This window comes from Neolamprologus multifasciatus, chromosome 9 (genome assembly GCF_963576455.1).
Source record: "Neolamprologus multifasciatus chromosome 9, fNeoMul1.2, whole genome shotgun sequence".
In the NCBI taxonomy this organism is placed as follows: Eukaryota; Metazoa; Chordata; class Actinopteri; order Cichliformes; family Cichlidae; genus Neolamprologus; species Neolamprologus multifasciatus.
The window spans coordinates 24036336-24062649 of NC_140447.1; the positions used below are offsets into that span (position 1 = coordinate 24036336).

The 26314-nt window shown below is 39.6% G+C and overlaps 3 protein-coding genes across 3 annotated transcripts in view; 2 read left to right on the plus strand and 1 right to left on the minus strand.

Moving 5' to 3' along the window:
* Positions 1-4410: 4410 nt before the first annotated feature.
* rbis (ribosomal biogenesis factor) lies at positions 4411-14058 on the minus strand. The gene is made up of 4 exons (XM_085173527.1): positions 13935-14058; positions 11934-12049; positions 11681-11797; positions 4411-11590 (listed from the first exon to the last, which is right to left on the minus strand). Exons 2-4 carry the CDS (start codon positions 12042-12044, stop codon positions 11522-11524), a joined length of 297 nt encoding a protein of 98 aa, XP_085029653.1. The 5' UTR covers positions 12045-12049; positions 13935-14058; the 3' UTR covers positions 4411-11521.
* Positions 14059-16198: 2140 nt separating this feature from the next.
* LOC146511613 (carbonic anhydrase 1-like) lies at positions 16199-22912 on the plus strand. The gene is made up of 7 exons (XM_085173595.1): positions 16199-16411; positions 16680-16877; positions 18239-18357; positions 19187-19279; positions 19372-19434; positions 19530-19685; positions 21325-22912. The coding sequence occupies exons 1-7, from the start codon at positions 16384-16386 to the stop codon at positions 21442-21444; spliced, it is 777 nt and encodes a 258-aa protein (XP_085029721.1). The 5' UTR covers positions 16199-16383; the 3' UTR covers positions 21445-22912.
* A 115-nt stretch (positions 22913-23027) lies between these two features.
* rdh12l (retinol dehydrogenase 12, like) overlaps positions 23028-26314 on the plus strand; it is a 51959-nt gene continuing 48672 nt past the window's right edge. Inside the window, exon 1 of the mRNA XM_085173594.1 lies at positions 23028-25758. The gene's annotated coding sequence lies outside the window, so the exon portion shown is untranslated. The remainder of the gene's footprint in view (positions 25759-26314) is intronic.

Genomic DNA, 26314 nt, shown 5'->3' on the forward strand with positions numbered 1-26314 from the left:
CTGAAGGACCATGAACATTTTGCTCTCGAAACTATAGCTGAAAGCTGCTTGTACATTTGTAGCACCCTTTAGACGCATACAAATGAAGTTAAGCTTTTAAAAACTACAAAGTAAACATACACTGAACTATGAAATGTGATGAATTGGTGCAAAAATTGTGCAACTTAAGTTACAATAACCTCTTTATTTTGAGTGTGTGGTAAAGCAGTTTCATTCTAAATTAATTTTTACAGTCTTAATTTAGCCGTAGAATAAAATTGCTGCTTTGAGTGGCTTACATTAAAAAAACAAGTTTAAAGCATTCTTAGAAAACAGTTACGTTATACGATAAGAGTTCTCAGAGATCTCAGTTTTTGTGCCCCATACACAATACAGTTGGAGGAACACCAGTTTTATTAACAACTGGGAACATAAACACTTACTGGGAGTCCTTAATTGCTACATAAGGCTCAGACATGGTGACCTGCTAAAAGCTAAACCTTAACGCCGAATTTTAACTTAAACATTACTAGTCACTGAAGTCCTTGTGGACTATTCTGTACATATTAATAAATGATACATGTATTTACAACCATGCTCCTCAGCATGTAGGCAAAAAGTAGAGCTTTAATAAATCAATATAATTTAAGATCTTTTAAGTTAAATGTTCATCTTCTTCTCTCAGAAGAAGATGCTAGAGGTTGCTCTAGCATCCTCGTCTGTTACACCAACCCTCTGCATGTCCTTCTTTACTACATCCATGACCCTCCTCTAAGGTGTTTCTCTGGACTGACAATGCCATATTCAGCATCCTTTGCCTAATATAGCCACTATCTCTCCTCTGCACATGTTTAAACCATCAGCCTTGCTTTTCTAACTTTGACTCCAAACCGCTAAACCTGTGCTGTGCATCTGATATATTCATTTCTAATCTTATCCATCCTGGTCACTCCCACTGAACACATCTTTTTGTCAGTGTCACCCTTTCTAAACCTTACACAGCACATCTCAGTACCACCTTGTAAACCCTTCCTTTCACTCTTGCTGCTATTCTTCTGTCACACCTGTCTCCACCCACCCCACCCTGCCTTCAATGTCTTCTTTATCTCTCTTTTCTACTATCTATTGCTTTAAATGGTTTACTACTTGTACTCCTCGCCTACTCTTCACTTTTCCACCTGTCTTCCACTCAGTCAAACACATAATCTGTGTTGCTTCCACTGACTTTCATTCGTTTTCTCTATAGTGCATACCTCCACCGTTCCAGGCTCTCTTAGACCTGCTACTACTACTCTCACCACAGTTCAGTGTTATCTGCAAATATCATAGTCCACAGAGACTCCTCCCTCATTTCATCTGTCAATATTTAATCAATAATGAATGCAATCATTTTAATTAAATGAGGGCTCTGCCTGTATTCACATAGTGAAACAGAAAATGAACTGGTATTTTTCCAGTGATTTTCTTGTCTTATAGACCTCCAAAAGCAGCTTTTATACTATAACCCACATTTACATATTATGTGTACTATTTATCACACACACTCATAAGGACAAACTGGGGGACTGCGACTCAGCACATTGCAAAGAACATCAAGAGGAAAACTGGTAAAATGATCCAATTACACAAAACAACACTGTTTTTCTCCAGTTGTAAATAGGACTTGGATATATAATTCTGTATGTACCCTTAACTTCTATATTCTCAACCAAGTACTGTATTTCAAACTCTGACAACAAATTCTCTTTTTACACTAATAAGCTGTAGGAAGGTTTACAGTAAACAGTAAATTGGACATTTTAAACCCAAACAAATCTTAGGGTGAAGACAATTTAAATTCCTCCTTCCTATTCCTGAGTGCTGATCTAATCGTTGCTTCTGCAGCTCATATTTTTAATTTATAGCTTGCTTCAGGTAAAATTTCAAAAACCTGGAAGGCTACACAGGTTCTGCCACAGCATAAAGCTGGTCACCCAGGTGAATTAAATAATTACCATCCCAACTCAAAATTGTCTTGCAAAAACCTTAAAGTGCCTACTAAACGTTCCACTGACATTGTGTCTTGAGTCAAATAACATTTTACAGTCAGAGCAGTCAGGATTTAGGTCATGTATCAGCGCAACATCAGCAGCAATTTGTCTTTAATATTATAAAAGCCCTCAGTAATTCTGAATATCACTTTACACTTTGCACAATGTTGCAAATAGAATTTAGACAGGACTCTCCAAAGCTTTCAGGTCAAGTCTCTTTGCCATCAGTACAGGTGTTCCTCAGGGATCCATTCTTGGACCTCTTTTAATTCCCCAATAAAAGTAAATATCCTCTTTGCATTTTTATGCAGATTACAATACTTTATATCCCATTGGCTGTTCCATTGATCTGGCCATTGCAAATTTCAGTGTTCTTTAGTTACATTTCAGAATAAAAGAGACTTTCGGCTGCTCACTTATTCACAAGGGGTCGCCACAGCAGGTAGCTCCGCATGCTTGATCTAACAGATTTTTTATATCCGTTGCCGTTCTTGATGCAACTCCAAAGCATTGGTGTTGTTGTTGGCTTGTTTTAAACTCTGATACAATTAAGTACATGGTATTTGCAAGGTCACCTAAAAGTATTCATTGTATGCAAACATATGTTCATCATAAAAGATTTAAAAACTGAAACTGTAGATTAAATACCTATATTAAACAGAAAATCCAGCTTCTCATTCTATACTCTTACATTTTGCAGCTACACCTTCTGATTTCACTAGCACACCATATATATGTATATATATATATATATATATATATATATATATATATATATGTATACACACATATATCCCAGCAGCTGAGAGGGATGAGGGAGGGATTTGGACAGCGATAGCTAAAATCTGCAATGCTGGTGTTGTATTTTACAGGCTGTGTTTGCATTGTGGCATTTCTGCTCTAAACCCATTTGCATCTCTTCCTCTTTGTCTGTGTATGTATGCGTGTGTGCGCTCATATTTGTGTGAAAAAACAAAGAGACAGTGTGACAGAGGCTGGCAGAAATAAGTGTGCTGTGTTTTCAGAAAGCCCTGTTTTTAGACTGTGACATCTGACGAAGGAGGAGGGGATGAACAGATGTACTTTGCTCATGCGTCTGACAGGTGTACCAGAAAGCTCTCTCCCCTCTCCTGACAAGCAAAGCTTGCATTCCTTTTTCCAGATCTCCTCTGAGCCGTACTCCTCTCTCCTTCCTTTCCTGTCCCTCAGACACAGACCGGCCCACAGTACCTGCAGGTGGGACCTCACTGGTGACTTGAGCAACGTGCCTGGGATCCTATTAAAAAAAAGCAACTCAGTGCGCTGTGTTCTCTCAAGTGTAAAGCCTATTTCATTCCCTACGAGCCAAACAGCTTGCAGTCGCTTGACGCTCTGGTGGTTTGTTGCAGATGGAAAATAGAACTGCAGAAGCCTGGGCTTGTTTGTTTTTGCCATTTGGTTGTGATCGAGATACAGTTTGTGGCATGGAGTTGACTTGGCTAAGAACCAAGGCTTTGCACCCTATAAGCTTTTTGTGAACATGCCCAAACTTTGAACAGACCAAATTTAAGAGTTTTATTAATTTAGGAGTAATTTATGCAGTTTTTAAAAAATTTAAAAGCTTACTCTGGCAAAACTTTGTTTCTGCATTTCAAAATTCTCCCCAATGGCTCACAACTGAGAATCAAAGGTTGCATATGTTGGCCAAAATTGGATCAGCTGTACTGATCCAATTTTGGGATGTTTTTCTGGGTTTAAACCTCTCTCTGGAAAAAAAAAACAACCTTGGGTTTTATTGTGTATTTAAATGCTCTTTGACAATCAAACTTTGTTTGTATTTTGGAAAAGTCATTTGAACAAAACTGCCCAGAAAGTCAATGAAACTTTCGGTTCAAAAGTACTCTTGACACACACAAAACAAACAACAAGAGCTGAAGGTAAACATTTATCTGAATGAAGTTTTGCTTAAGGGTACAAATTCATGTACTGCATTTTCCTATTAAAACCCCCCACTTCATTTCCAGTTTGGTATCGGCTTGCAATTAAACCATCAATGGATCTATCTGTTATTCTCACATACTGAATAACTTTGCAGCTTCTGGAATGAGACTATCTGACCATTACATGAATGTGGGATGCAGAGTGAGACCCTGTCCGCATATAGATGATAAAATAATCGGCAACTGCTGCTGTAAACACGCCAAGTTCTGGTTTTCCACTTCATCACGTTTCAGTCAGCAGTAACTCAACATCTACCAATTCCTCCAACTGGTTGTCGCCGCAGCTGCTTGCCTCAAAGTTCAGATTCATGTAAGTGGGCTACTTGTTTGTTCCCTGTCATTGCTACAATTAACAATTACAATTAATGCTCTCCCACTGCTACATCACTTTTCTCATAAAATGAATCTTTTTGTTAAAAAAAAAATCCTATTTGTTTATTTATCAGGGCCAGTCAATATTAATGGATATGAGACTATAATATATGATGCAAATAGCCAGATTCTAGCGAAAGTCACCCATATGGAAAAGATATATAAAATCTGATAAAGTTTGTATCTGTGAGTGAAAACAGATATAAGATCCCTTGACAAATTATATAAATGAAACTTGTATGTTTTGGATACTTACTAAAACAATATATGTAATGAGAAAGTGGCCATTTTCATGAGTAAATCATATGAGTCTTATATGATTCACAATATGAAGTAGGCCACATTTTATGCAAGTCTTTATAAGTTTTTACTATTTCTTTCCATTCGAACAGGTAACATAAAATTATACAAAGCACAACTGAGAGTATATACAACAGGACACATAATAAAATACAATTACAATGATGTATACGGAGGATTTACCATAATAACTCTATTTCCTTTGCCTTAAAAGAAATGAGAAGTTATTCCAATATTTATTTCCCTTTAGTGACAAAAACAATTTGTTCAAAAGTAGTTTCACCTGTGACGAACGTCACAATTTATTTTAGTGATGGCGCCAGTACCAATCCCACTGACAGTCCTTTGGCAGGGCAATGCTACCCTATATATAAAACAAAAATACCATGTTTACAAATCTCAGATCTCTAAAGGTGTTTTTAATCAAAATATGGCTGTCTTCAAAAGTGATTCTGTTGTATTGATTATTGTTCTATCTGTTAATGAACAGGTAGTACAACAATCATCAATGTGCTTCATATATAATGAAAAGATTCAGACAGAATTGGCTATCAGAAATAATAATTTGAATAATAAGAATTATTTAATTGACGTTAGCTCAATGATGTAAGGGTTAGAACTGGAACATCAAGAAGGTTTTAATCCGGTGGCTGCAGACTCTCTACATAGAGTTTGCATGCTTTCCCTGTGCATGCGTGGGTTGTTCCAGCATTTTCCCCACAGTCCAAATACATGCTCATTAGCTTAATTGCTAATCCTAAATCAACCATACATGGTAACCTAACAGCCTAAGATCAATAAGCAGCTAAGAAAATTGATGGATGATTTTCATAAATTTATTCTTCAAATCTGCACAACAATCAAAACTAGAGATTGCTAACATATAACCAGTCCAAATCAGCATCAGCATACATAAAACAGTAAATCTTCCATCTATGAACTTTTTCTCTTGTTTTATAAAGGCAATGACCTGTCAGGAAGTGAGCTTGGATCTGTATAGTGTTAAAAATTCCCTTTCTTCCCTGACCTTGATGCAAAGGCTTTGTTCTTTATATATATTTCTACAGAAGGAACTGCAGAATGCCAATTTATTTCTGTGTGTCTAAGTTTTAAGGAGGTGGTACAAAACAGCAGGCTAAATGGACTTTCCTAAAAGAAAATTAAGACCATTAATCTAGTCACAGCTAAAACTTAAATACTTTGATTAACATAGTGAGAAATCCTTTTAATAAAGACTTCAAATATACCCAAGGCGATACGGAAAACACGAGGAATTTAAATCACAACTGTTCCATAAAGTTTTTGCAAAGCCTTCTTCGGTCCTTGCAGAAATCGAATACAAGCTAAATTCAGCATCCCCAAAACAATGTTAGTCGGATACTCAAGTTAAAACACGGCAAAGGCATTTGTCCATTAATCAAACGTATCTTTCCTTCTCTTCTCTTTATTGATTAATGAAAGATCCAACATGAATGAAATCACAGTACCGGCTCTATCTTTATCATATCTGTCAGTGATGGTAGTGGTGTATCTGCGGCATGGGTTTAATCTTTCCTTTGGAGGCACAGACTCTCGATCAAACAGCAAATCACACTGAGGGCACAGCAGCAGCCCCAAATCCCTGACTTCAACACTGAAAAACGAGACAAAATATACAGATTCACATGAGATAAGTCTGCAAGCACGAGTGCATGATGGGAATATTTAGTTACTGCGAGGACACAGCAGAAACATTGCTCTGCCCTGGTCTGAATAGCAAACTTTAATCATTATGTGAATCTTGGCTGTCGAACTTGCTGGCAAAATGCCATTAAAGACATTAAAGGGAGATTCAAACAACCGAGTAAAGGGATTAGTTTCTGAAGGGTAGCCAATGACAAACTGCTCTTCATTAATGGAAATTTCTTGGGTAAATATACATTTTAGAAAAAGTGTGGCTCATTACATTGGCCTAATAGACGTGTCAGATATATATTTTTATAATTTCATCGTGACTAATGTTTTAATTTGACTGGTATTTTGACCTTTCGAGTAAAATAATTGTCCCTGTTTCATATTTCAGAGTTGATTGCTTTGCTTTAAATAGCTCGCTGTGTTCTCTTTAAAGAGACCGAATCAGTCCAATTATTTTAAAAGCATATTTCATATGGCCATCAGAGCTTACAATGTGCAGCACATCCTTGATACATTTATTCTTTTTAAAAGTGGAATTAGAAAGAAATTAAAAGCAAAGTGTATCCGCCATTGTGGCTTTGGAAGACTGATGCCTGGGTTGTGGCAACCGCTGCGATCCAAAAATGGCTGTGAAAAGCAAATCTGCATAGGCAAACACAAGCAGAGAACACAGACACACACACCGAGTCTGTTTCTCTCTTGAACAGACAAACACGATGATTCTTATTTCTCTCACAGGGAGAAGTCCAGGTGCTGTAACCTTTTGCTGCTAGTCCTGTCAGAGTGAAAAACCCAGCTGTGTGCTGGGAATGACATACTGCAAATAGGCCTTCAGCTTCTTATTGGCATTCAGCGAGCCCAACACTTCTCTTTTTCTCTTTCTCGATCTCTGTGTGCCCGACTCTCCTCTCTCTCTCACACACACACCTACAGATCCACTTCCCCGCTTGTCACCGTGCATAATGATAAGCCCATCCAGAGCACCATCTTGTGGACATCTCCAACTCTGGTGGTTGTCTAAAACGTCCCTTTTGATTACATTCAATTAAGCAACTGACTAATCAGCTTCAATCAAACGTCTCCGGGTGCTCTTTCTTTAATGGCACAATAGGAGTACCTCAAGAAAAGCAAAAGCTTGTTTAATTTTAACTTTAACACATACCATCATTAGCACCGTCTTTCACAGGGTTCACCGAGACAGACGGAGACGAGGTCTTACATAAATAGATGGTTTTAAAGTTTTAAAGTTGGATCAAAGGGATAAGTTTTCAAGCAAGAGCAGAACTCTGCAGGACTTTTTGCATGACTAGCAGCACTAAACGTGACTAACAACACACTGTGCCATGACAAACAGAGCTCTGGTCCTCTCACCCACAGATCCAGCTACCCCCCACCAGTGCATGTAAATTTTAAAAAAAAAATCCAATGAGTGTACGTATGTGTGCGCTGCCATGATCTCTGTCCCCAGGGTGTGTAGCGGTGCAAACCCCACTGCCTGTGCTCTGGTGCAGCCATCTGGATCACAGTGGGAAGCACCTGCTTGCAGGCTAACACTTTAACACTGCATCTGCTATGCTTCCCTCGCCAATCATTTCCACCTGAAAACCTTTTCCTCTGTATTAGGAATAAATGTTTTCCCCCAAAAGGCATCAAGTGAATGGATTTCAGAGCAACTGTGTCCTACTTGTTAAGCCTTTCCCCAGATTTTGCTGTCACTTTAATTCAGTTGAAGAAAAAAGGGAGAAGACTTCCTGCTCATACTCAGTTTTACAAATATAATTCTTTAAAGCTGACCTTAATCAATACTTCTAGATAGAAAGTGGATGAAAATAATTTGCATAATATGAAAGGGGTCAATCATGGTGCCAATTCTTATCATTTCGTTCACTGTGACCAGTCTTGCTTTTAGGGAGGTAGCTGTATTGATCAGAGGCGCTATATCATATCAAACAACTAGCTATGAAAACAGTGAAGACTGAAGTCGCTAAAAATACATATTTTACCCAGTAGAGACCAAACCAAGCATTAAAACCAGTGAATGTTATTGTCATTTCCATGTGAAAACAAGAACAAGTCATTGTTCAAAACCTTGCCATATCAACTCAAGAAGTGAGGTCAGTATTTACAGCTTCTTTCTGTTGCCCCCATGTGGCCAAACATCTCATTGCAACCTTTTCCAAATACTTCCACTCTTATCTATTCAATTCAACTCAATTGTATTTTATTCATTTTGTTTTTTAAATCAAATCACAAAAGCACTCAAGGCACTTTATAAAACCCCTACAATATTACAATGACAAAACAACAATCACACAACCTTCTTTGGCCAAGGACTTGGTGACAGTGGGAAGAAAAAACTCCTTTTTAATAGGAAGAAACCTTTGGCAGAACCAGGCTCGTGGAGGGGAAGCCATCTCCTGCCACCGGCTGAGGGTTATGGAGCTACCCAACTTCATCATAGGCAGTGAAAGCCATCGCTCAGGCCAGTATTTCTATCATGTCATCTTCACCTTGAAAATCTAATCTGCCAGGTTATTTATGTCAACACAGCCAAGTGCAGATTTGTTTACCAGCCTCACTTGTGCTCTTACCTCACCCCAGATTTATTGACCAACTAACTCAGTCAGAGGTTGCCACCGAGACAAGCAATCAGCTTGGTGCTCGTACACCCGTGACCTCTGATGTCAAGTTGCTACAGCGGGATGCAGCAGCAGCATACTGATAACGGCTCTCTGCTTGCAGGTGGAGGCAAAAAAATCTATAATTCATTTTCAGCTGCCCTTCTGATAGAAATGACGGCGTGAGGCCAACAAATAGAGTTTGTACATTATTAGCTGATGAAATCGCACAGACGCCAAACAACATAATGCAGTCCACAGAAAACAGCAAAACCCAGCTTGATACGACTTGACAAAAATATCACTGTATTCTTTCACTGCAGAACGTTTGTAAAATAAGTAACGGACCGGTGTGTTTGCCTTAGTGGCATGTAGCAATGAGATTGCAATTGCAGCTAACTGATTCTCTCCAGGTGTGTACCTAGGTTGCCAGTAATAATAATAATAATGGATTGGATTTATATAGCGCTTTTCAAGGCACCCAAAGTGCTTTACAATGCCATTATTCATTCACATTCACACACTGGTGGAGGCAAGCTACAGTTGTAGCCACAGCTGCCCTGGGGCAGACTGACAGAGGCGAGGCTGCCATATCGCGCCATCGGCCCCTCTGGCCAACACCAGTAGGCGGTAGGGTAAAGTGTCTTGCCCAAGGACACAACGACCAGGACAGAGAGCCCAGGGATCGAACCGGCGACCTTCCGGTTACAGATACGCTTCCCACAGTCACCCTCTTTACCACCGATGTTCTGCCAGTTCCTAATCTAGAATCAATTTCATGTTTTTCCACCTAAAAATATCTGGTGCTGGTGCCAACACAGCATCAGAGCCACTATGGGTTTCCAGAAGTTGAGCAATAATTTCCACTCAGTAATATTAGGTTATAAATTCTAATGGCACTATAACTGGCTTCACACCAGCTACACATTAAAAAACAAACAAAACATGAAAAGCCATCTCTAGAGCAGGGGTGTTAAACTCAGTCTTATGAAGAGTGGCAGCTGGAACCCGAGATCACATTCAGGGTCACGCATGAAATCACTGAGATGTTTTAATATATCAAAAGCATACGTAATGCTACCATTTCATTTTTATAAGTATAGTTTGGTCCATATGAAAGTCAAATCAATAGAAGTCAACAAGTTGTCATGCTAATATAAATTTAATCAAGTACTGGTAGGAGTTATAAGTTACTGAAATACCTGCAAGCACACATGGGAATACAGTATATAAGGGAAAATAGAGTTTGTAGTTCAAACAAACTTAAAAGTTGATATTTGGTTTGGTAACCTTTATTCTCCAACACAGCCTGAACTCTTTTAAGGCAAGCTTTACTGTAATTTCTTGAAGTAATCTTCAGGAATAGTTCTTTGGGATTTTTGAAGGACAATCCAAAATTCTTTGAATGTTGGCTGCCTTTTGTTCTGTTCTGTCAAGATGACCCCACACTGCTTCAATGATGGTGAGGTCCAAGCTCCAAAGCAAAAACTTTGAAAGACGTTCAGAAACCCTGGAGTACTGCTCAAGACCGTTTTACAAACAGTTACAAGAAAATCTGGCTGCCTAGAACCAAAACATAAAGAAATAATCAGAAAATTCTCCAGATTCTTCCACAGTACTGTATTTCTTAAAAGTTTGACAATTAAAACTAAAGGACTATAGGGAATGCGAGTTTTGATAATGTATATCACTCTCACCTTCCAACGTATGAATGTGTGAACAATAAAACTTTCAAATTGGATTTTTCAGTTTTTCATCTAATTTGATATAAGATATAAAAATGTTTTTCAAGGGTAGCAAAAGCACAAATATTCTTATTTTTAGGTCATTCTAAACAAATAAAAACACATACGCCTTACTTGCACTGGAGCACTAAATTTGGCAGGTCACATTTTATATAAGAACCACTCGTACCGAAACTCAGAGGCGAGCATTTCCATCTTCACAAATAGAAGTCACAGTGATCTCCTCTGTGTCTTCATTTGTGCTAAATGAGACACCAAAACATGTCAAAGGGGGTTGAAACCTTGAACTACGAAGAAAAACAAAAATCAAAGAGGGTAGGATGAAATTCGTGTAGTTGGGAGAATTCTTTTGAAAGGTTTATTGAAAAATGACTACAAGGCACACAAAGAGTTTTAAAGAGAATCTGTTAATGAAAAGATGAGTCATCTGACATATCCACACTTTATTTTGTTTCATTTAACTTATTGTTCGTGCCATATGTAACATTACAGTTTGAATCGGCTCTAACGTAAGCATTTTCTGAGAATCAATAATGACAATAACGTGTATTCAAAGTCTAAAAGATATTAATAAAATACACAAAGGTGCATAATCTGAAAGAACGTTACAATTGACAGTGTTCAAGTCTGTAATTGGAATTGATTTCTTTGTGCACATAATACGCAAAAACCTTGAGTTGCACATGAGATTTCGCTCCCATATCAATGCAGCAGGTTCTTGGCAGCTCATCTGTAGTCCTCATTTCGAAGAGAAATGACAAAATGCTGTGAGAGCATATTCAGTCCATCATCTTTGTTCGTGGTAATCACTTATTTTTATACCATTATAGCTGAGAGAAGAGTTGAGCGGCATTGTCGATATTTACAGATTCCTTCGGTGGCTCTCTGACAACCTAAGAAATTTAAAAGTATATATGTTGATAGCAATAAAATTGTTTTAAAAAGCTAAAAGAATGTTAAAAGTCCATGATTTCCTCCTTTACCTGTATTTGTTTCTTTGGTTCAGGAGCGACTGACTTTGAAATGCTCTTCACATCCCTCTGGACTTCTGTGAAGATTTGATTTAGACTCTCCACTTTCTCCTTTTTCACTGTATTGATCTGTGATACCGCAATCATGTTAGAGCAGATGCAACAAACACCACGAACAAGGGAGGATACATAATACATGTACAAAAACAAAACCCAATAAGCCAAAGAAAACAAAACCGGGAGTAAGAGATGAAAGAGATCTTACATGTTTGAGTGTTGTTGTGACGGGTTTTGCTTTGGTCTTGTTCTTCAAGTGCTTGTTTGCCACTTGAAAGACGTTCTTCTGTTTTTTCCCCTTTTGTTTATTCTTTGCCATTTTACCTGTGGAAAGAACGGCAGTCAGCATGGATGCGTTTGTGGAAATTATTTACTTTCTCTACCATGTTCTTCCTCCAGTGATTCCCTGTGTTTCTCTGGCAGTCTCTGCGCTGATCACACACTCACAGATTCATAGATTGCTCCTGATTCTAGACGTGCCTGGAAAGCCACCTGATTATCAGCACCTCTTTTTACCCCAAAAATCTCAGTTACGGCCATGGGCCTTAAAACAGTGGTCAAAAAGGTGTAGATGATGTCAGAAAAGGCTGTAAGTCAAAATGCACTAATTCAGTCAAGTTTTACAGTGTTATAACTTTTTATATTAACATTTTTCTGTGCAACCTGCTCAAAAAAAAAAAAAGCCCTCTCAGTACACAGAGGGCTGATGTTGGAGTTTGATTTATAAACTACATAAATTCACAAATTCTTCCTACCCAGTGAAGGTGACACACACAACTGCAGATTCTACAAGAAGCGTAATAAGCAATAAACACGGCACAACTGAAATCTGCAAAAGGTAAAGACAACAGCAAAAGTATAACCTCCAGGGGGAAAAATATATTGCTTTGTCATTTACATTTTTTTTTTTAACCTTATTTGGGGACAATGATTTCACCTAATTTAACTGCTGAGTCTGTACATGCAGATTTCATGGTCTGGTGAAAACTGGAATCAAAGTGGATAAGGAGTCATAATGTGGCTGAAGAGCTGGGTGAAAAAAAACAAGCATATTTGTAGCTAAAGGCCTTTGCTGATATTATATGTGTTATTATATTATATGCGGTGGTATCGACTTGAGCATAGTAACCCCCACATAGGGCCCCCACAGTAGCATTTCAGCATTTGTATCACCTGCTCAAACCATCTCTTCATATATTCAGACTCTGGGAGGCAGCCAGAATACCTGAAGTAAACCTGCAGGCACATGCTAAGGAGAGGGGAACCAGCTTTATGCTGTGAGGCTACAGAGCTAACCACTACATTACCCAGTCGCTCCAACCTCATCCTTTTTATTGCCTGCACTTCTGGATATACAGCTTATCTGGGTTTGAGTCACGGGGGTGGCAATCTAAGCAGAGAAGCCCAAGCCACCTCTTCCAGCTCATTCTAGGGGAACACCTAGTCCCTCCCAAGCCAGGTGACAGCTACAGCTTCCCCAGTGAGTCCTGGGTCTCCCCCATGTCCAAAACATCTCGCCTAGGAGGCATCCAGGAGGTATCAAAGTCAGATGCCGGAATCACTTTAACCAACCCATTATCTGGGTCTCTGGTGGAAATATGGAACTTTTCATGCTGTAAGTATGTAAAATCTTTATCTTGTGTACATGGGCACAAACTAGCACGTCTGAGACCAGCCAGGGAAAAAACAAAGATCTTGCTCAGGAACATAAAAACGCTTCCATTTAGCTGGGCTCGGGACTGGCACTAGGAGTGCACTAGTCTGTGACCTGTGGTAACGTTATAGGAATTTCCAAAGAAGTAAAGCTGTAAAGCTTAAAGACTAAAATTTATTATCAGTGTGTTGCATTTACACGGAAGGACAGCAAACAGACAACGTGAGAGGGAGACATTGTAAATATCTGATACACATACAGCAGTGCATAGAAAAGAGTTAAGACAAACAGCCAAGAAGAACACCATCAGAAATATAATAATAATAATAATAATAATACTATGTATTACGGTCTTTAACGACATGTAATAATATTTCAGGCAAACTGAAATGCAGTGCGGTTACCAGCTAGTTAGCTGAGTGCCTCACATGTTAGCCTGTGTTATAGTACACATAACGACGATGAAACTAAGCGAAACTATACTTATTTGACGTTATTTATGTTGGTATAACAGTTCGTAAGTGTACGGCTGTAAGATGTTTATACGCCACTTACCGAACTTCCTCGAAGAGTGGAGTTAAAATCCTCGTGCTACTTGAAAACACCACCGTGCCTTCTTAGTGACGTCATTTGCCTGCGACAGAAACGTAACGTTCACGCCCCAGTCACCTGTTTCGAGAGAGTAGCTGACTTTCTCTCTAGGACAAATGAGATAAACAAATGAGATAAACGGTTATTTAATTTTTTTGAAAATAAACTTATATATTTAGGCTAAACTATATATAACTTATATATTTAGTTATATATTTAGGCTAAAAAAAAGAGGCTATTTTTAAAATCGTTAGAACAGTTTTAAAGTTCTTTGGGGATACAATACGGTTTGGGGCACTTTTTCAAATCTCGTGATAATTTAAAATACATTAAAGTTGAATTAAAACTCATTTAGTTCTCGATGAGTGAGTCTGTTTACCCTCTTATTGTACGTCGGGACTACAAAAAAAATCACGACAGGGTTTTTTACCTCATGCGTTGTAGTCTCAATGAACAGCAGGTGGCAGCATACTATCATCCCACACCACCATAACTTGTTTTTGCCTGAGATGCATTTCTTCTTTTTTGCTCGCTTTTAGGAACTCCACAGCAGAATATCGGCATCCCCCGTCACACCAACCCACTGCATGTTCTACATGTCTTCTCTAAGATCTTCCTCTTTTCCTCCTGCTGGTAGCTGCGTCTTCAACATCTTTTATTCAATATATCCGTATTCTGATTTAAAAAAAAATAAAAATTGGACATTCCCAATGAAACTTTTAACATCTTAATTTCCGCCTCCTGTCTTTTTGTTAGTCCCGCCATCTCCAAACCATACATCATAGCAGGTCTCACTACCATCTTGTAAATCTTCCCTTCACTCTTGGTGCTATACTGCTGTCACAAATCACCCCTGACCCTCGTCTCCAACCGCTTCATCCCGCCTGCACTCCCTTCTTCACGTCTCTTGTACAGTGACCATTTTTTATTTTGGTTTGTGCAGTCTATTATTATGTCCTCTTGCACAGTCGCGTTTTCGTTTTTTCCTTTGGACCAATTCATACGCACCTGTTCATTATCGGTGAATACTGCCTCATTTGACTTTGATTTGTTTGGCTAAATATTTATATGTATTATAGTCTGAAATAATAATAGAGCAAACTGGCCTTTAGTTTCTGTTTTGCGCCTTGATGAACTGCGCATATCAGATATATGTCCTATCATTTCTTGCTCCTGAGGCAGAAGGAGCGAGATAATCAGTGAAGCAGAGGTTAAGCCAGTCGCCCCAACCACTGAGCAAACTCATCAGGTCCCTGTACCGGTAACACGTTGCTGTGCTGCCGGGGAAACAACAGCAGGTGGCACCATAATACCACCTGCATGCTTTTTGTTTTCTTGGGGGGGTTCTGAAAAACCTTATTATGTCATTGTACTCTGAGTTGCAAGGGGAAAGCAAGCGTTTATTGAAGATTATGAAGGAAGGCGTATTTGGAGGAAGACGTAACACCCCCCCCCCCCCCCCCCCCCAAAAAAAAAAAAAAAAAAAAAACCTCAAGTAAATCACATTTATTTCTGGCGTACTATTTTGTCCTCTTGACACATTCAAAGTACACTCGTGCTTTTTAATTTAAAAATGTGTTAATGCAATTTGTGACAGTCATTTGCACCTTGTCTTTATCAGTGAACACTGGCTCATGTGACACTGGCCCATTGATAGGTTTTATTGCATCACTGACAGCCATCATGCAAATCATGCAGCAAATTGGCCTATTAGTTTTTACTTTGTTTTTTATGAAAATCTTACCAGACACGCTCTAAAGTTCATATTCCAGACCCCCCCCCCCCCCCCCCCCCCCCCCATTTCACACGCGATTTAACGATTGCTTTGTGTGTTTGCGGACATTTGTACTAACTGGGGTTTGCGACAACTTTTTGTGTAATTATTCGAAATCCATCTACCTCTCTATCGATATCTGGTGATTGTTTGCGCATTACTGCCGCAATATCTCCACTGTCACGACTGTAGCCCACTGTCCGTCTGAATGTGTCACTGGGCTACGTGTCTTCTTCACTTCCTCACATGACAGACGCGTAAAATCCGTTAGATGAAAGGTGAGCACGCGCTCGTCGCGCTCGAGAGATAGGCTATTAAAGCTTCATAGCTGCTGGCAGATGAAACGTTTAAACCACCGCAGATTCAGTGAGAGAGAGAGAGAGACAGAGAGTGAGAGAGAGAGAGCGAGAGAGAGAGAGAGAGAGAGAGAGAGAGATCCATTGATCCGACGTGTTGCAGCGTTGCGGTGCATCTAAACTCCTCCCGGGCTGCCGGACGGACACGCCGCACACTGGGACCCTATATAAGCTCTGCAGCTGTCAGGTGGAGGACACTAGCTGCTCTGCACTGGGGGACGAGTCGCTTTAGCTTTAGGGGATTACAGCTCTGCCTGCTCGCTCATACATCCAAACTGTCACCATGTCTTGGGGATACAAACCAAACAATGGTGAGCCGCTGATTGCACTATATATATATATATTACCAGTCCTACCAGCAAGCGGGCTGCTAAATGAACGAAGGACAGTGCATTCACGGATCACTGCGGAGATTTTTTTTACATTTTTTTTACATTGATTTATTTAGCCTACTCTGCATATTTGGAGACACACTCACACCTTCAGCTCCCAAATGCGCAGATAATTAAACATTTTAAAGAATATATTTATAGATTGATATTAAATACAATGTTATTATTATTATTATGTAATTTCCAGGACCTCAGAAATGGGTTGAAAATTTCCCTATTGCCGACGGAGTCCGTCAGTCTCCTATTGACATCGTACCGGGCCAAGCATCATATGACGCGGGGCTGAAGCCGCTCGCCCTGAAGTACGACCCGTCCACCTGCCTCGATATTCTCAACAACGGGCATTCCGTCCAAGTGACCTTCGCGGACGACACCGACAGCTCACGTGAGTGTTAATACTCATACATTTACAACCGTCCAGGTACTGATTCAGATTTCTCGGAGAAAACACATTCTCTTACATTCATATTACTCACAGTAACCGAGAAGCTATAAGATTCTTGGATCCAGGTTTGCGGACAATATAAATCAGGCTCCAGAGGATGATTTATACAATGCAGTCATCTCCACAGCTGCCACAGACTCAAGCTTTAGACTAGAAAGACATTAATACTGTGCTTATATTAATATAGATGCGCCCCAGATTCCTTAACACCACGCCATTAGCGATGGCACAGATTTTATGTCGTTTTTGAAAAATGAAATATGTCGTTTTTACAATAAATACATTTGCTTAAGGTGCAGAGGTCTCCTTGAAAAGGCAAGCACAAAGCCCGATTGAATTGGTAATCTAACCCTTGGTAAACCTTTCCCACGCCAGCTCTGCTAACAGTGAGGTCAAAAGCACAAAAAAAGGGAAGATTACTCATACACGAGCTTTGTTAATTATTAATGTCCCCATGTGTGCACAGAAACAGTTACTATGAAATTAATGCTAATATCTTTCTCTTTCAGTAAAATATTATTTATTTGTTTATTTATTTTATGTGTGTTTTCATTCTGGTCGTATTAAAACTTGTCATGTCCTCCATGACATGGACATGGACATGTCCTGCACTTTTGTTTAGGATTCCTTAGGATTTCAGAGTGATGAGTGTTTTCTTTTGTTGTTTTTTTAGTAGCTCTGATAGGGGATAATCGAGACTATGGTTGCATAATCAACTTAGTCACAGGGATAAAATCTCTACTGCTCACACAAAGTGGTTTCTTATGTTTTCTTCGAATCTTACTGTACCTGTTTAAGGCCCGGCACTTCTAAGAAAGGTGTCTGTGTAACACATTCATGTTATACTCCATTAATTCTTCATTTTTCATGTAGACACAGATTACTTTTTTATCATTCAAGGCCAACAGCTGCCAAATAAATATCCTGTTTTGGAAGGCCGGGGACTCCATATGATGTTGCACCAGAAATAGAACAATATACAGGATTAATTGCTGCTGTTTGAACTACTTTGTATTCTTTAAATAGATACATTACACAACAGTGGAAAGAGGTCTGGTGTTTACAATACCTGGACATTACTTTGAACTGAATGTAGCCATATCTCCAGCTGGGTTTGCACAACAGGAACTGAGACTGCTTCCATGGAAGTGTGTCACAGTCACAGTGTCTACATGTGTGTATCACATCTTATTCCATTTCCTTTTGTTCGCAAATACAGCGCTTTTGAAGTGCTTTTCTTGCAGGTCAGATCTTTTTATGTCAGTGCTGAACAGCTCTGCCATTTTTCTCTCTTTCTGCAGGTTTAACGGATGGACCAATCTCAGGGTTATACAGACTCAAGCAGTTTCATTTCCACTGGGGAGCTTCTGATAACAAGGGCTCTGAACATACTGTGGCTGGGACCAAATATCCCGCTGAGGTAGGGAATCTCTGGATCATTATGATAATACCGAGATGGCTGATTAATGTTGATGTACAGCAACAAAGAGATTGGGACGGGGGCGGGGGGTGGGGGGGCAAATTAGAGGCCATTAAAATTTGTCAGTGGCAAATCTTGCCCAAAACACAAATCTCATTGGTTGAATTATAATGGATCGAAGAAGAAAGGCCGCCTGGGAGGAAAATATGAGCAATTAGGGAGCTGGCCTCTTTTCCCATCATGTTTGGCAGCAAGTGTGGTTGCAATTTGATGTGTTTTGCCACAAATAGTTGCCTTTTCTTTATCTACTGTTTGCTCACCCAGCCATTGCTTAACCTCAGAGAAGCATATGATTGCATTCCCTAAACAGAACTTTAATTGCGCGTGGGGAGGGGGGGGGCATTTAGAGACTCCAGGCCTCTTAATCCATGATTTAGGTGGTTTGGTCAAATAGTATCCATGGATACTAGCTAGTTAGCTGGCTAATTAACCAAGCTATGCAGCGGAAGGAGGCTGTTGAAAAAGGTGAATCCCTTTTGGCAGAGTGACGTGATGTTTTTTTGTATGTATCCGTGTTTGTTGGCGCAGAAATAAATAGTATGGATGTACTTTTTAATGATGTAACGTAAGATTATTATTAGTTTACTACTTTCCTTGCAGACCTCTTGGGGTCACTGGACCTCATCTGGAGTATTATTGCCTTAATTTTCCCAACATCTGCTTTACGTTATCAAAAATAGAAATAATTATACTATTGTTTCATCTACAGTTTAGGCATAAAGTTTCCTGTACGGATTTTTTTAAAATGTAAATATAATTTTATTTCTAGCTTCATCTGGTGCACTGGAACACCAAATATGCAAGTTTCAGCGAGGCTGCTAGCAAGCCCGATGGACTCGCTGTGGTTGGAGTTTTCCTGAAGGTGAGCAGAAATGGTTAAAGTATCATTATATGCAGTATTACATCAAAACCTGACAAACATTTAACCGCAGTGCATCATTTGTTCTTTTTCAGATTGGTGGTGAAAATCCAAATCTCCAGAAGCTTCTTGATGCCTTTGACACCATCCAGTCCAAAGTGTGTTTCTGTAAAAATAAGAGAATTTTTTTTTTTTTAGATTTGCTTTCTGATAGTTTTCTTACAATGTTCTTCTCTCCCTGTGTTTTTTAAAGGGCAAGCAGACCTCCTTTGCAAATTTCGACCCCTCCACTTTGCTCCCTGGTTGCCTAGACTACTGGACTTATGATGGCTCTCTGACCACACCCCCTCTGTATGAGAGCGTTACCTGGATTGTCTGCAAAGAACCAATCAGCACCAGCTCTGCACAGGTATGTTTGCTGCAAACAGAGCCCATTCAGCTACAGCAGAAGGATTGGCTTTATGCCCACGGTCTAGAATAGCTCTGTCTGCAAATCCTCTCTTGTACTACAATCTAAATAAAGGGCTTAATTGTTCAGATTAACTGTGGGGCTGAAACAAGAAGAAGAAACCTCTGTAGCAGACAGAAATGCAATACAGCAGCACTTGGCCAACTGGGGCAATGAGTGAGAACAAGAGTTCACACAGATACTAGGCGCTTTACCACAGCGTTATCAGTCACCATGTGGGCAGTCAACAGGAAATATTCATCCCGCAAATGCAGCACATTTTGTAGGTGAAACACTGTGACTGTGTTGTGTTTGTAATTTCAGCTACCTAAACACATCTTACCTAGATTTACGCTTATTTGTAAAATTACAGCTGATGCTATCACTGAAGTGAGTATTTGCCTCTTAACCACCCATTCCTCTAAACTAACAGCCCCCCGGCTGGTTTGTCCCAGTGAATGGAGCCTTGAGTCCATGTGAAGGTTAAGTCTTCGTGGTCACGTGATTATTTCACGGTGGTGAGAATGTATCTCAGGGGTAAACATATGAGTTGTGTGGATATAACCTTCATATGAAGGGTTATATATATATATGGTTCTGCAGATAATAACACAGAACTTATTATTTATCAGCTAATTATAAGAGGGTACACCCACCAGATGAAATGGTTTGTCTTAGTAGTGAAGAAACACACTGTGTTCATTATCCTATGTTAATAAATCAAAAGCAAAAGCAATGTTACTATGATGTAGCCACTCACTTGTTGTTGTTTTTTTAGTTTCATGTTCATACAAAATATTTTAGCCAAGAGCTGAGATTGATTATGCCCCTCTCACATATGTACTGCATGAAAGCTAATGCCTGTAGCTTTTAGCTTAGCTTAGACCAAGTATTGGCAATCAATTTTTCCAAGGGACCACTTGAGAAATTGGGACTGTTGTGAAGGGTTGAACCAAAAAGCTGAATTCAGTTCTGCTCAGTATTAGTTTAATCACTTTATAAGCTCATTTGTGCAGCCGTCCACAACTGTCCCAATTTCTCATGTGGCCCTTTGGGAAAATGGCACAAGCAAGCCCAGGCTCCACCAGTCAAGCTGACCATTCAACCTTTTACACAATAGCCAAAATCGCTTCTTTTTACCAAGGGGTGCAAAAGATGTATTTATATTCATGCATACTTTATATTTTATTCTGGTAGCCAATATTTATTTTGAAAGACATTACTGAAAACTGACATGCTGCTCTTTCTTTACACTGTGTTTTTGCTGGCTTGACTTGACCAGGTAGCAACTAATATATGCTTGACAATACAAGATGCTGTAGCATTGACCCCTCTTTTATGAAAAACCCACCAAACATTTTAATTTTTAAGCATCTCATGTGCTCAAATGGGGAATTTGTGTTGTATGTGTTACCAGTTGTGTTACCAGTGTTACAAGGAGGTAAATAAGCATATAAGAAATGTCAACAATAACATAACTGCTAAGCTCAGTTCCCCAGTGAAAAGCTCTCAGTGACTGAGCAGGGGCAAGCCAGTGTTGTGTGAGTGACAGTCACAGCAGGAATGATTAACGCTACGACTGTCGTCTCCTTTTTCACAGATGGCCAAATTCCGCACCCTGCTCTTCTCCGCCGATGGGGCGGCTCAGGACTGCATGGTGGACAACTACCGCCCACCCCAGCCACTGAAGGGTCGCACAGTCCGTGCTTCCTTCAAGTAGTAACCCCTCCCCCTCTTGTGACCTTTTCTGCCCTCTTGCCCTTTCCCTTCCCCTCCCCTTCAGCCTGACACCCAGAATTACCTCTCTTGTAGTAAGCCACGAAGCATACATATCTCTCTCCATCCAGTTTCAGAAGGATGTTAAATTTCTGTGGCCCATGGCTTTCCGTGCTCGGCAGTCTAACTGTGAAATGGAACACTAGAAGGATTTGCATCTCTGTTTCTATATGCATAACAAGCAAGCATAATTAATTTTAAAGGACAAACATTTAACAGTGGTTCCAACATATTTACAAGGCTTCTGCATTTGCTCTTGCTGTTTTTTAGAAGCATTACACAAGAATGTGCAGGTCGCTATTTATTTTACCCTCAGAAAGCCATAAGGGTGAAAAATGAAGATGAATTACTATCGAAATGGTGCTCTTCCTCTAGCAGGAAGCAGAAAGGACAAGCTAGTTTCAGCATGGCAAAGGGAGGAAATGTGAGGAGCATGAGGTGCACGGCACACAGGACTGTGCTGCTCCTGGTCTGTCTGTAATCTCTGACAGACTGCCAGCCTCTGCATCACAGCGGCTTAGTGTGACGATGCAGCCTCCTCCATCACATCCTATTGACTCAGAAAAATCCCCCTCTGCCACAAATACACACACATCACTGACGCAGTCTCTGCAGACATGATGCCCGTAACTCTGACCTGCTTATCAATCTGAATTGCAGAACAGCATGCAGCAACAAAGGGCACGACAGCACAAAGCTGCTAGGGTCGGCTAAATTGAACACCACAGCAGTGATTTATTTCTCTGCTTTTACATCCAGCTCTGCAAGTCTTTCATGTCTATGTCATCCCAAGATGTGTGAGTTTTTTGAGCCTGAGAGCTTATGCAAAATGAGTCTTTACTGATTCCTAAATTTATATTTATAACCAAAAAGCCTTTTTCCTCTTGATGCCCTCATAACACTGCAATAGACAAATATAGTGCTTCTTTGAAAAATGAAATGAAATCCCCTTGTGTGTATTTTTCATTCTTTTTTTAAATTTTATTTCTTCAATTCTCATTGTGTAGAGTGCTAATGCGTAAAACGCACAGTAATGTTTGGTTGTCCTGTGGGCGATGTCACAGTGGCAAACGCACAACGCCAAGGAAGAAATTATCCTAAAGCCAAGAAAGAGGAGAACCTGCCAACAGACAAGACTATAGTGTCAGCCTGGGGGTCAAGCCCTGTGTAGGAGGACAACTAGCAATAGGGTATTTATTCTCAAAAGCCTCCTTTAGACCAGTGTACATTTCTGAAGCACTGCAGATGTTTGACTAAGCCAGAAAAGAGATGCCAGAAAGATTGTAATTACTGTAGGAAAACAAGCCTTATGCCAATAATTTGTAGGGCCTTCCTGGAAGTTTGTGCTATTGCCATTCTATTTTGGAAGTGGATATTTTAATAGTGAAATAAATGTATATTTACAACTTAAATGTGCTTTTTGATTTGTGTGTTTATTTATTTCATCATCATTAATGTTAATGTCTCTTCTTATTCACTCATGCAGCATAGGCTAGCAACATGACAGCTAATATCGTAATTGTGAACATGCAGCTTTAGTGAACTTTGCTGTTTATACAAATGGAAAGCAATGTGTGACGGCAAACTTCCTACATATGTGCAATACGCAGTGTAAAGTGTGCAAGTGTTGAATTAAGTATTCTATCTAACACATCAAGCTTCAGGCTAAAATCCTACCTGAAGAAAAATCACCAAATTTATTCAGTAACAGCAGCAAAACTATGATCCCCCAAAAAAGAACAGCGGTTTTCATGAACAGGAGACTCTTGAAAGACATTTGAAATACAAAATCATCAAACTACTGTTTACTTTCAGACCTACAAATTCTTCCCTGCAGATCTGCTAAAATTTGATATGCTATGTTTTCCTACCTTTGTTCTGTTTTTACACCAGATACTGCCATTTTTTTTTTAAATCAAGACTTAAAAACCCAACAAAGAACCACATCATACTAAATAATGAGAAATAAAGATATGTAGTCAGTCAAAGGTACACCCTCCTTACTTTTGAGGGTTTATGTATCATGACATAATAAAAAGTCATTGGTCCTGTACCAGATGAGCTATAGTATATGATGCATGACACTGTGAATTTAATGAACATTAAGCCAAAATGCAAATTGCTTCCACTAGAAATAAGAATTCTTAATTAAAAGAGTAAAGAGAAGTCAGCTGCTGCAAATCAAACACATCTGATTAACTTAATTAAATGGTTGGCAAATGTGAGCTCATCGATAAAAGCAGACGTTTTGTCATTTTGCTGGCGTGGAGCATTCAGTTGTGTCAGCACAACGCCAAAGAGGAAAGACGTCTGCAATGATCTTATAGAAGCAGTTACTGCTGCCTGTAAATCTGGGAAGAGTTACAAAGACATTTTTAAACAATCTGAAATCCATCATTCTACAGTGAAAAAGTTTATTCACAAGTGAAAAGCATTCAAGACTGCAGTCAGCCTTCCCATCTGTGGACTCCCAGCAAATTCACACCAACCGGTGCAATGCTCAGAGAAATTAAATGTTAGGGTTATGACCCTACAGTTAGAAAAAGGCTGAACAAGTATGTCCTGTTTGGTAGGGCTTCCAGGAGAACGCTTCTTCTTTCTAAAAGGAACATAGGTTTGCAAAGTTGCATCTGTTTAAACCACAAGACTTTGGGCCAAAGCCACAAAATGTCAGTCTTTTAATACTAAACTACTGCACAGCACTTATTCCTTTCACATGCATTCATGTTGCTGCTTTGTCTGCAGCCGTCCTGATTCTGTTTAACTTCTTTGTATTTTCCTAATATTACAGTTTTCTCTTTTTTTCTAAAATCGGTCGCTTTCTTAGAAGAGGATCTCTCCATGTTTGTAGTTGGCCACATCAGGGGAGACCCCACATTAACTTCACGAGTTGATAACCAGGTTTGTGTGAGCATTTATCTTTGCCAATGTCAGAGTGAATCCAAATAATAGAACAGTACCGTGAGTATGAAGAACTCATTTTGTAATCTAGAGTCAACCTGAATTTACTGATCTTTTTTCGTCAGCATGGGTATGTTCCAGGGTGACAATGCTGTTATTCATTGCACTCAGACTGTGAAAGAGTGGTTCATGGAGTTTCGTTTTACACGTCGGTTGGCCACTTCAGAGTTTAGACCTTTGTATACAATTTATTTATGCAGTGGAACATTATCTTGCATTATCCAACCATATCTTATGAGCTAATGTTACAAAGAGAACCAGAGAGGGTGTGGTAGAGTGGCCAGGACTGCTGGCTTAGTGAAGTAGAACCGATCAAATCTCGCTGTGGTAGAAGCTTTACACTCGGTATGACCCAGGTTGATAGAGGGTGCCCAGTCTGGATCACATTCCAGCATTTTGTAGGCTGGTTTTCCAACAAAACACAACAAACATTAGACCGCAAAGCCACCATGAACAAAGCAGCGTAGCGCACCGAATTCAATTCAAATCAATATAAGACTTATTTGTAACCTACATCAACAATTATGTTATGATAAATTACATAATAACTACAAAAGAAGACTTTGTGGAAATGCTTGGAGCAGACTAACATGTAAGCTGGAGTGTTCTGGAACGTTCTATTTGGTCTTGGAATGGCTGCAATCCAGGCCATCCGTCGGCTCTTTGTTACTTTGGAAACATGGCTTAAACAATTTCTCCTCCATGACGTAATCCGATAACAACCGATCTCTTTACCCGTAGGCTTCCCGTGGCTGTCATGCGACCGGCAACTGCAGTTAATAATAACACAACAGTTTCTTGCCATTTTTTGTGTTTCTTTTTATCGCTGTGACTGTTTTCATGTGAAAGCCTGCGCGGCTAGTACCGTTTGCCACTCGTTCCCAGAATCCTTTGCGGTTTTACCCCTGAATGACATCACATTTTCAATCTGTTGGAAAAAAGAAAACCAGTAGCTGTGGTGTAATCTGTTTGAGTATAACCTGTTTTATTGTGAAAGGGGGTTCTGAAACAGGAAGTAACCAATAAAGGTCGGAGTTTGAGTGCTCTACAAGGTGTCGCTTGAATCCTTGCCTAAAACCATGACAGTAGCCTGTCTGTTGTCCATAAGTCTTGGTCAGCTTCCACGCTGCAGTGCACTGTTTCAATCAGTACTGGAATTTCACCCTCTGTGGAAATGTGAGAAACTCCTACCTCCTCACAGCTCTTACAAACCCTCAGCAGGAAAATGTGACAGACTACTGTGAGCCGAGCTCTTCTGCCAAGCCTTTCTCAGCTCTTCTTGAGGCTCCGGGAAAAAGTAAGCCTGTGTACCATTTACAGAAAAAAAATGAGCTTGACCACACAGAGTTTTGCATAGAGCCGGACTTGTAAACATTATACGTGCAGTCCACAGTATGTTCTTAGTGACCCCAGTGTAGCATGTGTCTGCCATAAAAATCAATTTAAAAGAGTGACTGCTGAAACGTCTGTCTCACTAACACACACACAGACTGAATGATAAATCATGGAATAATAAAACAAATTTTTGACCCAAACCTAAATTGTAAAGTATCTTTAGGACCATGCGTGAAAACTTTTATACGCTGTCATCTGCAGGAGTGATATTCTAGTTCAGCGAGTGATATCCAGAGATAATCGGATTCAAGTTTTTATCTTGAAGCAGTGAACAGCATGTCTGTTTTGTTATGCCATGATTGTGAGGTATGTGGAGCTGCCATAGGTCCTCTTGGATTTTGGCTTTTTTTCCTGGTACTGGGTGTCTACTTCTGTTCCCATTATTATTGCGCCCATCAAGAAGGGTTTTCAAAAGTGATGGTTGTAAAGTCATTTAAAACTCAATTCATTTTCTAAAA